The 15,236-nt window shown below is 45.2% G+C and overlaps 1 protein-coding gene across 1 annotated transcript; it reads right to left on the bottom strand.

Annotated features, from left to right (window-relative positions):
• Nucleotides 1-220: 220 nt before the first annotated feature.
• RPS14 (ribosomal protein S14) lies at nucleotides 221-9,388 on the bottom strand. Its single transcript, XM_049771898.1, has 5 exons — nucleotides 9,329-9,388; nucleotides 6,801-6,951; nucleotides 5,583-5,744; nucleotides 1,430-1,506; nucleotides 221-336 (listed from the first exon to the last, which is right to left on the bottom strand). Exons 2-5 carry the CDS (start codon nucleotides 6,947-6,949, stop codon nucleotides 269-271), a joined length of 456 nt encoding a protein of 151 aa, XP_049627855.1. The 5' UTR covers nucleotides 6,950-6,951; nucleotides 9,329-9,388; the 3' UTR covers nucleotides 221-268.
• Nucleotides 9,389-15,236: the final 5,848 nt, after the last annotated feature.

The raw sequence follows: 15,236 nt of genomic DNA, 5'->3' as shown, positions 1-15,236 counted from the left end.
AAGCAGTCTGAAGAAAACCCTGCACTAGCACTGCATCTCCTAAATTTCCTAATTCCCATTTTGGGCAATTTGTCGGCAGAACATAAGCTCACCCTCAATAATGGCTAGTTTCTCAATGTACCTGGGGATTCGAGTCACTACTGTGGTCTGATAGAATACGGAAATATCTTATTATCCCTAAGGAAGAAACGTTTCCCCAAACGAGTAAGACTAGAGCCAGTTTACATGAAGGCCATTTATTAACAGAGTATAATCTCAGGAGTTCTGTTCACAAACGACGACCACGGCGACCTCCCTTTCTGCGGGTGCTGTCGGAGGGGATGGGGGTGACATCCTCTGTCGGGTGAAGAGAAAACATCATTAGCTGGAGCTAGGTGAAGGACGCCAGAGTTTTCCAGGTGCAGAACCCACTGGCCCCACCTCCAAGGCACCCGCAATATTTTACTCAGGAACAAGGAATTGCCTCACTTGTTACTTTCTCCAAAGTTGGGATGTCGTTTCGCCAAAGGGAAAAATGGGATGCTAAAGGCAGAGTGCTAATCAAAGTACATTTTAGTGGGGAAACCTCCTAGAAATAGTAACGGAAGACGATCTTTGTAAAATTAGCTTCAAAGGGGCCGGAGAGATAGCATGGAGGTAAGGCGTTTGCCTCTCATGCAGGAGGTCATCGGTTCGAATCCCGGCGTCCCATATATGGTCCTCCCGTGCCTGCCAGGAGCAATTTCTGAGCCTGGAGCCAGGAATAACCCCTGAGCACTGCCGGGTGTGACCCAAAAACCACAAAAAAAAAAAAAAAAAAAATTAGCTTCAAGGCTGAAGTCATTCTAATAGAAAAACTTAAGATAACTAAACCATTATCCTGAATACTCCAAGGATTGATTCTGTAGTGCAAAGTCACGAGTAATTCCTGGGCATCACCAGGTATGGCCCCAAAACCAAACACAATACAAAAAGGCTAGAGCCAATGCCCTTGCACACATTTCGAGAGGTGAGGGTTGTGTGGTGTTTTGAATCACACCTAGTGATGGCTCAGCCCTCCATGTCATGCCAGGGCTCAAAACAGGACTGGACACAGGCAAGGCAAGGGCCTCCCTATAATTAGCTTTCTGGTCCTTTCAAAATGGCCAACACACCTACTGATGAGCTCAAGGAACTAGGAAAAATAACATTAAAAAGGAAGAACAGTTCATCTCCCATCTAGTCCGAAGCTCTGTTCCAGAAAGTGAGACTGATTTAGAAATGACAAGTCACTGTTCCAGGAGAATGGAAAAGACAAAAATCACACCAAGCTGGCAAGGGGACTCAGAAAAATTTCATTGCAAGATGCCTCCTGCAAGTATTTGACAAGTTTAACTTCCAAGTTACCAGCCTGTATCCACTGGGCATTACCACCTACTCTTTGAGGATTACTCATTAGGGCTATACTTACCAATTCGCCCAATCTTCATTCCTGAGCGTGCAAGAGCTCTAAGGGCTGACTGTGCTCCAGGTCCAGGAGTCTTGGTCCTAGAAAATGAAGGTTTACGTTAGGAAAACATTGTAGATATACTCCCTCAAAAAGACTAGAACTCCCATACAACCCAGTAATTCCACTGCTTGGCATATACCCTTGAAATACAAAAACAGTAATTCAAGGAATAAGCCCTTAACAATGGATAAGGCACTTGCCTCACACATGGCAAATCTGGGTTTGGTCTCTGGCACCCTGTACGGTCTTCTGAATTCTGCCAGAAGTGGTTATTGTGTCCAGAGTACCACCAGATGTGCCTCTGCACCGCTGACAAAAAAGTACATGCACTCCCGAATTCACAGCACCACTCAGTACAATAGCTAGAATATGAAAATAATCTAAATACACAAGAGATGGATCAAAAAGTTGTGACTTAGAAATCATACTACTATATCTAAAATAGGGGCTGGAGTGATAGTATAGTGGTAGGGCACACAGCTACCCAGAATGGACCCGAGTTCGATCCCTGGCATCCCCTAAGGATCCCCCAAGCCAAGAGTGATTTTTGAGTGCAGTCAGGATTAACTCCTGAACGTCACCGAGTTTGGCCCCAAAACCAAAAAATTTTTAAAATATCACACTATATTAAAAAAATAGTCAGATAAGGGGCCGGTGAGGTGGTGCTAGAGGTAAGGTGTCTTCCTTGCAAGCGCTAGCCAAGGAAGGATTGCGGTTTGATCCCCTGGCATCCCATATGGTCCCCCCAAGCCAGGGGCAATTTCTGAGCACTTAGCCAGGAGTAACCCCTGAGCATCAAACGGGTGTGGCCCAAAAAAAAGAGTCAGATAAGAGCAGGTAGATATTCAGCAGTCTCACTCTGAAAGAAGCAAGCTAAGGAAACATATCAAAACAGTGACAGTTGCTTGGCCTTGGACTACAATTAAACAGATGGAAGGAGTGGGAGGAGTAAAGATCAAACTTAGAGGTGACACAGGGATCACCACACCGGAGTGCACACAGGTAGGATATACACCAATGCCAGAAATCTTAATTGTATCGTGAGCCGTATGTGGGGTATCCTTTCACCCAAGGTTTTTTCTGTAAAGTCAAAGAGCTCAGAGAGGGGGTGAGCCAATTAACAGCAGGAAGGGTGCTTGCTTTGACTATGCCTGACTTGGGTTCAATACCTGCATCCCATTACCTCCCCAAGCCAAACACGACCAGGAGTGATTTGTGAGTAATCTTCAGGTGTTGCCCCAAATCAAAAAACAAAAAACAAAGAACAAAAACCAAAAAAAACACATAGTGAGCTACCTTTGATAGCTATCCCCTTTTCAAACTCTTCCAGCTACCCACCCAATATCATGGCTCTCCACGGATGGGACATCTGATACACCAAGCCCATTTTCCTTTCCTTGCAGTTGCCTCGGACTGAAAACATTCTCCCTGCTATGTTTCCTTTACCAAAGCCATTCTCAGCACAATGTCCTATTATTATTATTATTATTTGGTTTTTGGGTCACACCCGGCAGCACTCAGGGGTTACTCCTGGCTCTGCTCAGAAATCACTCCTAGCAGGCTTGGGGGACCATATGGAATGCCAGGATTCAAACCACTGTCCTTCTGCATCTAAGGCAAACGCCCTACCACTGTGCTATCTCTCCGGCCCCAATGTCATTATTATTATTATTATTATTTTGGTTTTTGGGCCACACCCGGTGGTGCTCAGGGGTTACTCCTGGCTGTCTGCTCAGAAATAGCTCCTGGCAGGCACGGGGGACCATATGGGACACCGGGATTCGAACCTTTGGTCCTGGATCGGCTGCTTGCAAGGCAAACGCTGCCGTGCTATCTCTCTGGGCCCCCAATGGCATTATTTTGGCCACATCCGGTGATGCTCAAGGGTTAATCCTGAAGTTCACTCGGAAATCCGCTCCTGGCTTGGGGGACCATGTGGATACCGGGGGATCTAACCGTGCTATTGCTTGCACCACTGCTCTGGTTCCTCTCAGCACAATGTTTAGGTTTGAGTTTAAATAAGACACCACTAACCCTTTTCCTACACTACTTTTTTTTGGTGGGGGAGGGGAGAGTGGGTGGGTGGGGAGCCCATAGCCTGTGATGCTCAGGTTACTCCTGGCTATGCTCTCAGAAATCACTCCTGGCTCGGGGGACCTTATGGAATAACCAAGGTCCATCTTAGATCGGCTGCGTGCAAGGCAAATGCCCTACTACCGTGCTATTACTCCAACCCCTACACTACTTTTCTTTCCAAGAACTGCTACAATAGAAATTACATGTTCCCAGTGGTTTAGACTTTTCCAAACATAGGTGCTATGGAGGATAAGATTATACCACGTGGGCCAGGACCTTATTTCTGTAAAGGTAAAAGAGCCTAGTGAAAAGCTAGAGCAATTAGCAGCAGGTAAAGCGCTTGCCTTGCATGTGGTCAACCTAAATTTGGGCATTCCATATGGCTCCCCCAGTTCCCACCTGGATAATCCCTGAAAGAAGGGGGGAGGGGTTTGATTCTAAGCACCACTGATATAGCCCAGGAACATAAAAACAAGCAAGATTATAAAAATACAATAAAAAAGGCCCTCTGCGGGGCCGGAGAGATGGCATGGAGGTAAGGCGTTTACCTTTCATGCAGAAGGTCATCGGTTCGAATCCCGGCGTCCCATATGGTCCCCTGTGCCTGCCAGGAGCAGTTTCTGAGCACAGAGCCAGGAAAAACCCGAGCACAGCCGGGTGTGACCCAAAAATCACCAAAAAAAAAAAAAAAAAAAAAAAAAGGCCCTCTGCACACCTATATTCATTGCAGTATTTACAACAGCCAGAATCTGAAAACAACCCAGATTCCCAACAATAGATGAGTGGCTAAAGAAACTATGATACATATACACAATGGAATACTGCAGCTGTCAGGAAAATGAAGCCATGAAATTTTCCTATACATGGATGGACATGGAAACTAATATGCTGAAATAAGTCAGAGAGAGAGATGCAGAATAGTTACACTCATCTATGGAATTTAAGAAAAATAAAAGAGGGGCCAAAGCGGTGGCGTGGAGCAGTTAAGGCGTCTGCCATGCTGGTGCTAGCCTAGAGACTGACTGTGGTTCGATCCCCGGGCATCCCCATATGGTCCCTCAAGCCAGGAGCGATCTCTGAGTGCACAGCCAGGAGTATCCTGAGCACCACCGGGTGTGGCACAAAAATAGCAAAAAAAGATGGTATTGTAATAATACCCAGAGAAAATGGAGATGACAACTAGTCGGACCACCCCACGGTATGAAGCTTAACGGAGTGGAGTTCAGTTAGAGCAGCAATGGTTTTTCAACCACTAGTGTGCTATGAGATATTGTCTGGTGTGCCATGGAAAAAATTTCAATTTCATCTGTAACATGTGGCTTCAGCTCACAAATGGACCAATCATTAGATTATTTCATAATAAAGTAATAATAAAATAACTTCTTTGTGTTTGACTTCCATTCAAGAGAATTACTTGATATATAGTCAATATAGGCAAAGAGTTAAAGTGCCTCATGATTTTCTTCATGAAAAAATTGTGCCTTTGCACAAAAAGGTTGAAAAACAACACCGAGAAATAACTACACTGAAACTATCAAGACAATGGTCTCCTCGAATACAGGCAGGGGATGGGGAGGAGGGAGATGGGGACTGGGTGGTGGGAATGTTGCACTGGTGAAGGGACGTGTCCTTTTTTATAACTGAAACCGAACTACCAAACTTGTTTGTAATCATGGTGCTTAAATATATTAAAAAAAAAAAATCCGCCACCCCACCCCTGGCAAAATTATACTATGTTTCTATAATTTCTCTGGTACCCAAAACATAGCACTTCAGTAACATAGTAACTTTAAGAGCAGGAGCTGGAGTTATAATGAAGTGGTGGGGCCTTTGCCTTGCAAGCAGCCAACCCTGAATGGATCAGGATTTGATCCTTGACACCCCATGTTACCCTGAACCTGCCAAGAGTAACAGATTCTGAGTGCAGACCCAGGTGTGCCCCCACCAAAATAGAGTGGGAGAGCTCTTAGAAAGTGACAACTAAGCTTTAAAGTCAGGTGCTCTGGTGCCCATATCCCTTGGCCCTAGCCTCAAATACCTATTTCCTCCTGTGGCCCGGAGTTTGATGTGGAGAGCAGTGATGCCTAGCTCCTTGCACCGCTGGGCCACATCCTGGGCAGCCAACATGGCAGCATACGGAGAGGACTCATCTCTGTCCGCCTTCACCTTCATCCCACCAGTCACGCGACAGATAGTTTCCCTGAGGACAAAAACAGTCATTTTTCACCCAAGAATTTTAAGCACACACCCTTTTATACAGTAAATGGCAGAGGCTAGAAATTGAGCATGCCCGTGCACTCTGCTTTCTGCCAAATCTGTGCAAGTTCAAAATCTCAACAAAGCTAAACTCGGTTTTTAACACTTTATAAAATTACTAACGACAGCCAGAACCTGTGAAAGGAATTGCTTTCATGCTTCTTCCTGTCTTCTATCAAGGTCAACCTGAGTTCAATCCCCAGCACCACCAGGAATGATCCTTGAGCTCAGAACCAGGATTAATCCCTGAGCACTTAAGTGGCTCCAAAAATAAAAAAAAAAAATTAAAAAAAAAATCAAGGACCAGACCACCAATACCATGTAGGTCTAAGGGCAAAGAATATTATCTCGTCTGAGGATGCTTCACATCAGCCTGACATGGATGAAAGCAATGCATAGAATCCAGAATCTTTAAATATAAGAACCTGATACCAACAATAGCTAAAGTGTAAAAAGTTTCACCAGGACCACAGAGAATGACTTGGATTGGACAGACTGGTATGCCTGGAACCCAGAGTCGGTCTTATGCCAATAAACTTCGGGGGGTGAGGCCTTCTTGTAATCAGGCCAAGGATTTTTTTCCCGTTTCCCCATATTTTTCTGGACCTATGCAAACAACGGCGATTGCCACTATCACACCTTTAATATATTATTTTACTCTTATCCTTTAAGAAAAAAAATTTACTGAACTTAAAAACAAATAACTGTAGTAGAATGCCTGTCTCGAATACAGGCAGGGGATGGGAAGGGGGTAGAGGGGGATGTTACACTGGTGAAGGGGGGTGTTCTGTTTGCGACTGTAACCCAACTATGATCATATTACTTAAATAAAAAATATATTAAAAAAAATAAAGAATATTATCTCCTCTGAGTCTGGGAGTACATTTCCTTACCTGAATACTCAAATTTTTTCAGAGAAACTCAAAACCCTCACACATATCTGGGGTAATCTCTTTCCCTAACCCACGATAGTTTTGGCTGTATCTCTCCAAATACTTACTTGCCAGAAAGATCAGTCACGTGGACAAAAGTGTCATTAAAGGATGCAAAGATGTGGCAAACACCAAATACATTTTCTCCTTCAGCCACCTGAGGTCCAAGGCTGATCACCTGTTCTTCCTTCTTTTCCTTCCCCTTGCGAGGTGCCATTTCTGGGAAAAAAAAAATCCTAATGTAAGCAAAGGTTTCCGAACTTCTTTCCTCTGGTTCTACAGTTTTGTAGAAAATGAAACTTAGGGTCAGAGCAATAGCAGACAGAAGCCCATATGGTCTGGGTCTGCAGAGTGTCCCAAAAACAAACAAACAAAAAAAAAAAAAAGAGGGAAGAAAACTTAGGCTGGAGAGAGTAAAGCAGGTAAGCTCACTCCTTTGAACATTCTAAACATCACCAAGAGTCACTATTGAGCATAACTGGGTGTTGCTCAAACACTATACCTACTTTGCCCAAAGTAGTAATTTGCCAAAGATCTACATTAATTGCAGTTATGTCTTGTGTGTTGCACTGACTTCAGTAGTGAAGGAAACCTGTGACCTTAACAATATCAAGATTGATGCGAGGGCCTGGTAGAAAGCAAGGATTGGAAAATGTGTATGTAGGAGTCTTAGAATTCCATGTCCCAAGAGTCCTTGCACTGCTGTAGTCAGCACCCTAGTGCAGAAAATGAAAAATATGAATCGCCAGTATTACTCCTCTTCCTTTACTCAGGACTGTGTATATACCCTAAACTTCATTCTCCCTACACTAAGAGCCAAAAAGAAAAAAGTCCTGGAAAGGACCCCTTTTCCTGAATCTACCAAAGTTCACAAGACACAGAATAGAAGTTTAGGGTTGAAACAAGACCACAAGCACCCCACAAATCTCACCCAAAGCCTTGAGTTCAGAAATCAAGAGTTTGATCAAGTTCTGCAACTCTGGGCAACCAATTTCTCTGTGTGTTATTATCTCCTATATGTAAAAGAATGGTTTAGAATAACTTTAGATTGACAAACGTGGTGAGTAGTAGATGCCCATCCTGTCAGTGCTTCCATAGCAACGCCAGGAGTGCTTTCTAGTTTCCTTGGGGTGCCAAGACTACCGAAAAGGATAGTTAAAAAGAACTACCCATGTATTAGTGGAAAAAGAACTAGGGGTGGGACACAGGGGATTTGACAACTTGAAACTTATACACTGTTGTTTCTGGGACCATATCTGGTCATGCCAGAACTTTACACTCAGGCAGGGCTCTGGGGACTAATTGGGGTGCCAAGGAGGGAAAAAAAGGCAAGTTCCATGCAAAGTAAATGCCCTACCCACTGTGTTACCTCCCAGTCACCAGCTGAATTCTAGATCTGACACTATGTATTAGAATCCAAGTGCCCTTACAAAGGGTCACCTATCTCCACATGCTATTTGCTGTGCTCAACTAGATCCCACCTAAAGTCAATTTAAATGCTACTAAGCATGTTGGTCATTTAGGATGAAAAGCAGTGCTGATAGAAATGTAAAATGTGCGAGCTTTCGTTAGCCTTAATAAGTATGCTCATGAAGGTAAACAAATACAAATAAACCAGTGGTCACAGACAATAGAGTACCTAAGAGATTGAGGGTCCATGGTTAACAGTAGTAGGTGTTAAAAACTTGCTTAACCACCAACCACCCCATAATATCGGACCTTCCCTCCTGAGCTAGCTCATTGTCTAAAGTCAAACCTTTAAACTGTTACTAGATGAGGGACGGAGACAGTCCTGCTGGTATGACGTTAGCCTTCACAAGGCTGAAGACCCATTTGGTTCTCCCTGTGCCATTCCCAGGAGTGATTCCTGAGTGCAGAGCCGGAATAGCCCCCCAAAAACGGAACTGTAAACTAGAACCAAGTATATCCCGAGGTCCCACTGCAAGTACTCTTGCAAGAGGAATCCAAAAAGAAACACCCTGGCACTCAGGTGACGGTGAAACCAAGTATCCACGGACATTCGGCGGGGCAGTGCCAAGGCTGTCATGGAACCAACCGGGCCACTAATAATCGGCCTCGGGTCCTGCCTCTTGGAGGAGCGCGGCACCCAGAGGTGCACGGCCATCTGGACAAAGCAGCGAAGGGGAGCCCACGGGGGCGCTAATAACTAATGCATTCAATAAGCAAATGCATCCATAGACACATGGCGATGCGATGGCCCGATGGATGTGGGAGGCCGCTCTTCCGGCCTCGCTTCCTAGAGTCTCACGGACCCGGGATGTCAACTACCTTGTCTTCAGGGAGCGGAAATAAACCAGGCCTGGAGGGACGCAGCTCGAGGAATGCTCAGGCGAAGGAGACCCCGCACCACCACGCTGAGGGCGCCACTCAAGGAGAGGGAGATCGGGCCGCCGGCCTGCCTGCCCACCCCAGCCCCGGCTCTTTCCCAGTCTCCTTCCGAGACGAACGCCACCTCCTTGCCGCTCGACACAAACCCCGCGTTCCACACGGGGAGTCCCTTGACCCGCTCCTCCGACCCCACTAACTCTCCCTAGCAAAGGATGGCACCGGATTGTGTCGGGCCCAGGATTCTCACCTGCGTGTCTCGGCCAGACTCCACCACCGGAAAGAGAGATCGGAAGGGGCGGGACGACGATCACGTCGTGCCCCCGGAAGTACAAAGCCGAGGTCACGGGACTAACCCCGCCCCTGCCAGAGGATGGCACCAAATTGTGTCGGCCCCAGCGTGTCTCCGCTTGATTCCGCCACCGGAAAAGGGAGACCGGAAGAGGCGGGACGACGACTACATAGTGCCCCCGGAAGTACAAAGCTGGGGTCACGGGTCAAGGCCGGCCCCGGAAGACGCCGCCTTTCGCACTATCCAGGAAATTAGGGCAGACGGGGCCAACCCTGCACGATGGAGGCTACCGTGGTTGGACGGACACTTGCGCCTGGAGGCCTGACCCGGGCTGTCTGGCCTGGTTGCACTGCCCAAATCAGAACTTCACGCGCGCTGTTTGGGGCAAAAAGAGAGCAGACGAGTCCCATAAATATTTGGGGACCTTGGGGCCACGCCTGCTGGGCTCAGGAGTCACTTCTGGAGGTGCTGGGAGATCTTGATTCTGTGCTCCGGATGGCTACCAGGCCAACCAAGCAAGCACCTTCATTCCTCCTTCTCCAGCCCAATTATGCATTTCTTCATGTAATGCATTTTAGACATTTTTTCTGGTTTTTTTTTGGGGGGACGTGGGGGGGGGGGTAACACCTGCTCGTGCACAGGGAGTACCAGAGATCGAACCCTGTTCGGCCACTTGAAAGACAAAGCCCCTTACCCTCTATTATATGGCTCAGCCCCTGGACCATTGTTTTTATTTCTCTTTTACAGATTAGGAATGGTAACATTTATGGTACTTTGAAATTCTGACTTAAATGTCATCTGGGCACCACTCTCAGCTATAACTCTTACCTGAAAAGTTAGAGCCCCTTTTTTTTTTCTCTCTCTCTCTCTCTTTCTTTTCTTGGGGTTTGGAGGCGTTTAAGAGTCACACCCTGGAGTGGACTATTCCCGGCTCTGAGCTGAGGAGCACATGGGGTGCATGCAAAGCAAGAACTTTACCCATCCCTGAACCATCATCTCTTCAGCCCAGGAGGGTTCCATTCTTCGCCCCACAAAGCCCCACGAAGTTTCTCTGTCAACAGTCACCATTGCCTGCCTAGTAGTCGCACGTGGGTTCTGGGGTGCTGGGAATGAGTCTCTTGTGTTTCGGACATGTTCCTGGATTTTTGAGCTATCTTCCTGGACTTCAGTGATGGTATATTAAACAGCTGTTTGTGTCTGTCCCTCTAGTAATATACTGAAAGGCTGTGAAGGATTAAGAGACTGTAAATGAAGACAGACTCCCCTAAACTGGATCTGTGCATTTCACATTTGAGCAATAATGTAGAAAGGCATGTGCATTTGGAATTGATGCCACTGAACAATTTCAACCTATTCAAGAGAAGGACTTATTGGGTTTTTTGTTTGTTTGTTTGTTTGTTTTTTGGACTACTGACTGTGCTCAAGACCTACAAATGGAGCTCAAGACCATATGCAGTGTTGGAGATTGAACACTGGTAGGCTCAATTCAAGAAAAGCACACACTACTATCTCCCACTCAGAATTTCTTTTTTTTAATGCAGTCCCAGGGCTGGAATGATAATAGCAGCAGGTACAGAGGCTGCCTTGCTCACAGCTGGCCCAAGTTCAATCTTCAGCATCCCTTGTGAGAGCAGAGCAGGTGTCATTCTGAACACTTCTGGGTGTGGCCCAAACCCACCCCAAAAATGTAGTCCTGACCTCCCATTTCACAGGGCCAGAAAAATAATACAAGGATTTGCCTTGTATGTTTCAGAGCCCTATTGGTTTCCTGGCATCACATATACGTCCTCAAGCGCAGCCAGGAGTGATCCCTGAGTAATGCCAGGTATGATTCAACACTACCCCCAATAAAATAACAAAATAAAATGCAGTGCTCCTTTCTCTTTTACAAAATTAATTACGCAAACCTATAAAATAGAAATACCTTGAAATATGTAGATAGAGAAAAAAACGTAGAAAACAGTCTTATTGGTTATATATCTAACCCAAACATATGTATATAATTGTATACATTATATGCATTATATACCAGCATATAGAATATACATTATATGCATGCATGTATAATGTGTGTATTATATATACATTATAATATAATATATATTTTGGGGCTACACCTGACAGTGCTCAGGGCTTCCTCCTGGCTCTGTGTTCAGGTATCACTTCTGGCAGAGCATGGAGGACATTGGGAATTGAATTTAGTAGGCCTATTCAAGGCAAGTACCCTAGCCCTTACCTGACCCCACAAGCTTTCTGGTTTGTTATTGTTTTGAGTTACTTGAGATTGAACACGGGCCAACCACGTGTAAGGCAAGTGTCTTAACTGCTGTACTATTATTCCAGTTCATATAATTTTAATTGGTTTTCAAGAATGGTTATATATGTGTTAGGGTAACAATATGCTCCCCAAACAAACAAGCCAAGCCCAGATTAATCCTGGGTTATTTTAGGGCCAGGCTGCTATGAGCAATCACAAGAACAAAACCTCTCTTTACTATTGTTTTTCTTCAAACACAAGAGCATGGATTCAGCCCTACTGTAATGAGATCAGAACCCCTTTCCTGTAGAGTCTGGGTAGGGGCCAGTTTTTCTTCCCTTAGAGAAAAGAGCCTGATTTGTTTGTGGGACAGGTCAGTTGATGAGTATAGTAGACATCATTATGCCTTTTTAGTTTCTATTAAATTTTAATAAGGCCTTAAGAGCTATATATTTGGGTCTGGAGCAATAGCACACCCTTGCACACAGCTGACTCAGGATAGACCTAGGTTTAATCCCTGGCATTCCATGTGGTCCCCTGAGCCAGGTGCAATTTCTGAGCACATAGAAGTAACCCCTGAGCATCACTGTGTGTGTCCCCCCAAAAGCAGAACTATATATATATTTTTTGGGGGGGTTACACCCAGCAGTGCTCAGGGGCTACTCCTGGCTCTATGTTCAGAAATCGCCCCTTGCAGGCACAAGGGACCATATGGGATGTCAGAATTTGAACCACTGTCCCCATGTATGAAAGGCAAACACCTTACCTCCATGCTATCTCTTCGGCCACAAGAACTATATATTTATAGCTATACCTATATTCCCACACTTCTAATCTATATAATGCTGTGTAAATGAAATTGTACTCTAAACACCATTTGATAACATTTTATTTCTTTATATTTTGGTTCTTAGGCCAACCCAATAGTGCTAGTCCTTACTCCTTGGCAGGTTTCAGGATCATATGTAGGGCCAGGAATCAAACCTCAGTAAGCTATGTACAAAGCAAGTACCCTATTATCTGCTATACTATTGCTCTGGTCTCAAATTGCTTTTTTTTGGGGGGGGGTACATCTAGAGGTGCTCAGGGCTTACTCGTAACTCTGTGCTCAGGGATCACTCCTGGCAGGGCTCAGTAATACTGTGTGCAGTGCCAGAAATTGAACCTAAGTCAACTGCACATAAGATAAACACCTTAATATGTTGTACTACCTCTCAACCCCATTTGATAACATTTTTGCCCCACATTCTAAACATATTCACATATTTACATAATAGGTAGAAATAACCAAATTATTTTTACAAATATGTTTCATTTATGATTTTAATATTAGATGTAAAAGACGAAAGATTTATACTAACTGGAGAGAAACCAGAGCATTTTTAATTTTAATTTAATTTAATTTTTTTTTTTTTGGTTTTTGGTTTTTGGGTCACACTCAGTGGTGCTCAGGGGTTACTCCTGGCTGTCTGCTCAGAAATAGCTCCTGGCAGGCATGGGGACCATATGGGACACTGGGATTCGAACCAACCACCTTTGGTCCTGGATCGGCTGCTTACAAGGCAAACACCGCTGTGCTATCTCTCCGGACCCCATTTTTAATATTAAATGTATTCACAAACATGAAAAAACACTTAACAAAAAGTTTACTAAAAATACTTTCTTCATGGGACCAGAGCACAATGGTACAGTGAGTAGGGCATTTGCCTTGCATGTGGCTGACCCAGGTTCCATCCCCAGCATCCCATCTGGTCCTCCAAGTCTCCCAGGAGTAACTTCTGAATGCAGAGCAAGGAGTAACCCTTGACTGCCATGGGGTGTAGCCCCCAAATAAAACAAAACTATACTCTCTTTCAAGTTTCTGCCCTGCTAAAGTCATGCCTGCTGCACCTATCACCTACAATTGCCAGTTTACTGATGTCCCTGCTTCACAATATCCCTGTTCTATGACTCTCTGCAGAGAAACTAATCTGACCAAAACTTCAGGTATGCCAATTTTCGAATGACAGGACTTTTTCTAGAGTGAGTGTTAGTAGTCCCCACTCCCCCGCTTTTCATACTTCTGGAAGACCTAGCAGCCCAAAACACACAGCACAAAAGCTGTAGTATCAGCAATAGTGCTTGGAGTTCCTGAACAAAAATACCATTTTTTGTTTAATACTGTCATCCCCATAGGAATACACCAATTTAGATGCCAATGTGTAGCTAAAGTCATTTAAAGTTCAGAAACAAATAACAGAATAGTCAACTAGCTACAAGAGCTTACTAAGCCTTCTGATAATGACTTAATGATATTATTGGAGAGACAATAATTTGCACAAATTTGCTTGTCCTTCTTTTACTCTACTTCTTTTTTCTTTCTTTTTTTTGGGGGGTTTTGGGGCCTCACCTGGCAGCACTCTGGGGTTACTCCTGGCTCTGTGCTCAGAAATCACTCCATGGGCCGGAGACCTAGCACAGCAGTAGGGGTTTGCCTTGCAAGCGGTTGACCCAGGACCAAAGAATGGTTTGAATCCCGGCATCCCAAGCACCGCAAGGTGTGGCCCAAAACCAAAAGAAAAAGAAATAACTCCTGGCAGACTTGGGGGACCATATGGGATGCCAGGAATCTAACCAGGTCCATCCTGGGTTGGCTGTGTGCAAGGTAAACGTCCTACTGCTGTGCTATCTCTTTGGCCTTTTTTTTTTTTAAATAATTTTGCTCCGAGATGGCATGGTGGCGCTAGAGGTAAGGTGTCTGCCTTGCCAGTGCTAGCCTAGGACGGACCGCAGTTCGATCCCCTGGCGTCCCATATGGTCCTCCAAGCCAGGAGCGACTTCTGAGCGCATGGCCAGGAGTAACCCCTGAGCATTACCGGATGTGGCCCAAAAACCAAAATATATATTTGCTCCCACTTATCTGGAAACAAACGTAAATTGTGATCAACTATGTCAACTATGTAATATATACTTTTTAAATAAAATTAAAAAAAATTGGGGGATTTGGTTTTGTTCACACCTGGCAGCACTTAGGGATTACTCCTGGCTCTGCACTCCTAAATGACTCTTGGCAAGCTCAAGGGACCCTATGGGATGCTGAGGATCAAACCCTAGTTGGTCACAAATGCCCTACCTGCTGTGCTATCACTCTGGCCCTAAAGTAACTTTTTTGTTTTTGTTTTTGTTTTTGGGGGGGCCACACCTGTTTGACGCTCAGGGGTTACTTCTGGCTAAGCGCTCAGAAATTGCCCCTGGCTTGGGGGGACCATATGGGACACCGGGGGATCGAACCGTGGTCCCTACTTGGCTAGCACTTGCAAGGCAGACACCTCAGGCGCCACCTCTCTGGCCCCTCTAAAGTAACTTAATTTAAAAAATAAAATACCCTCTTCATGGCTGGTGTGATAGAACTGCAGGTAAGGAACTTTTTTTTTGGGGGGGGTTGTCGGTCACAACCAGCGGCGTTCAGGTATTACTCTTGGCTCTGTGCTCAGAAATCACTCCTGGCAGGCACAGAAGACCATATGGGATGCCAGGATTCAAACCACAGTCCATCCTGAATCAGTTGCATGCAAGGCAAACACCCTACCACTGTGCAATCTCTTTGGCCCCAAGGAACTTACTTTGCAT

The sequence above is a fragment of the Suncus etruscus genome, chromosome 4 (genome assembly GCF_024139225.1).
Source record: "Suncus etruscus isolate mSunEtr1 chromosome 4, mSunEtr1.pri.cur, whole genome shotgun sequence".
In the NCBI taxonomy this organism is placed as follows: Eukaryota; Metazoa; Chordata; class Mammalia; order Eulipotyphla; family Soricidae; genus Suncus; species Suncus etruscus.
Note: the sequence above shows the minus strand (reverse complement) of the source record. Positions and strands in the feature narration are given on the sequence as shown.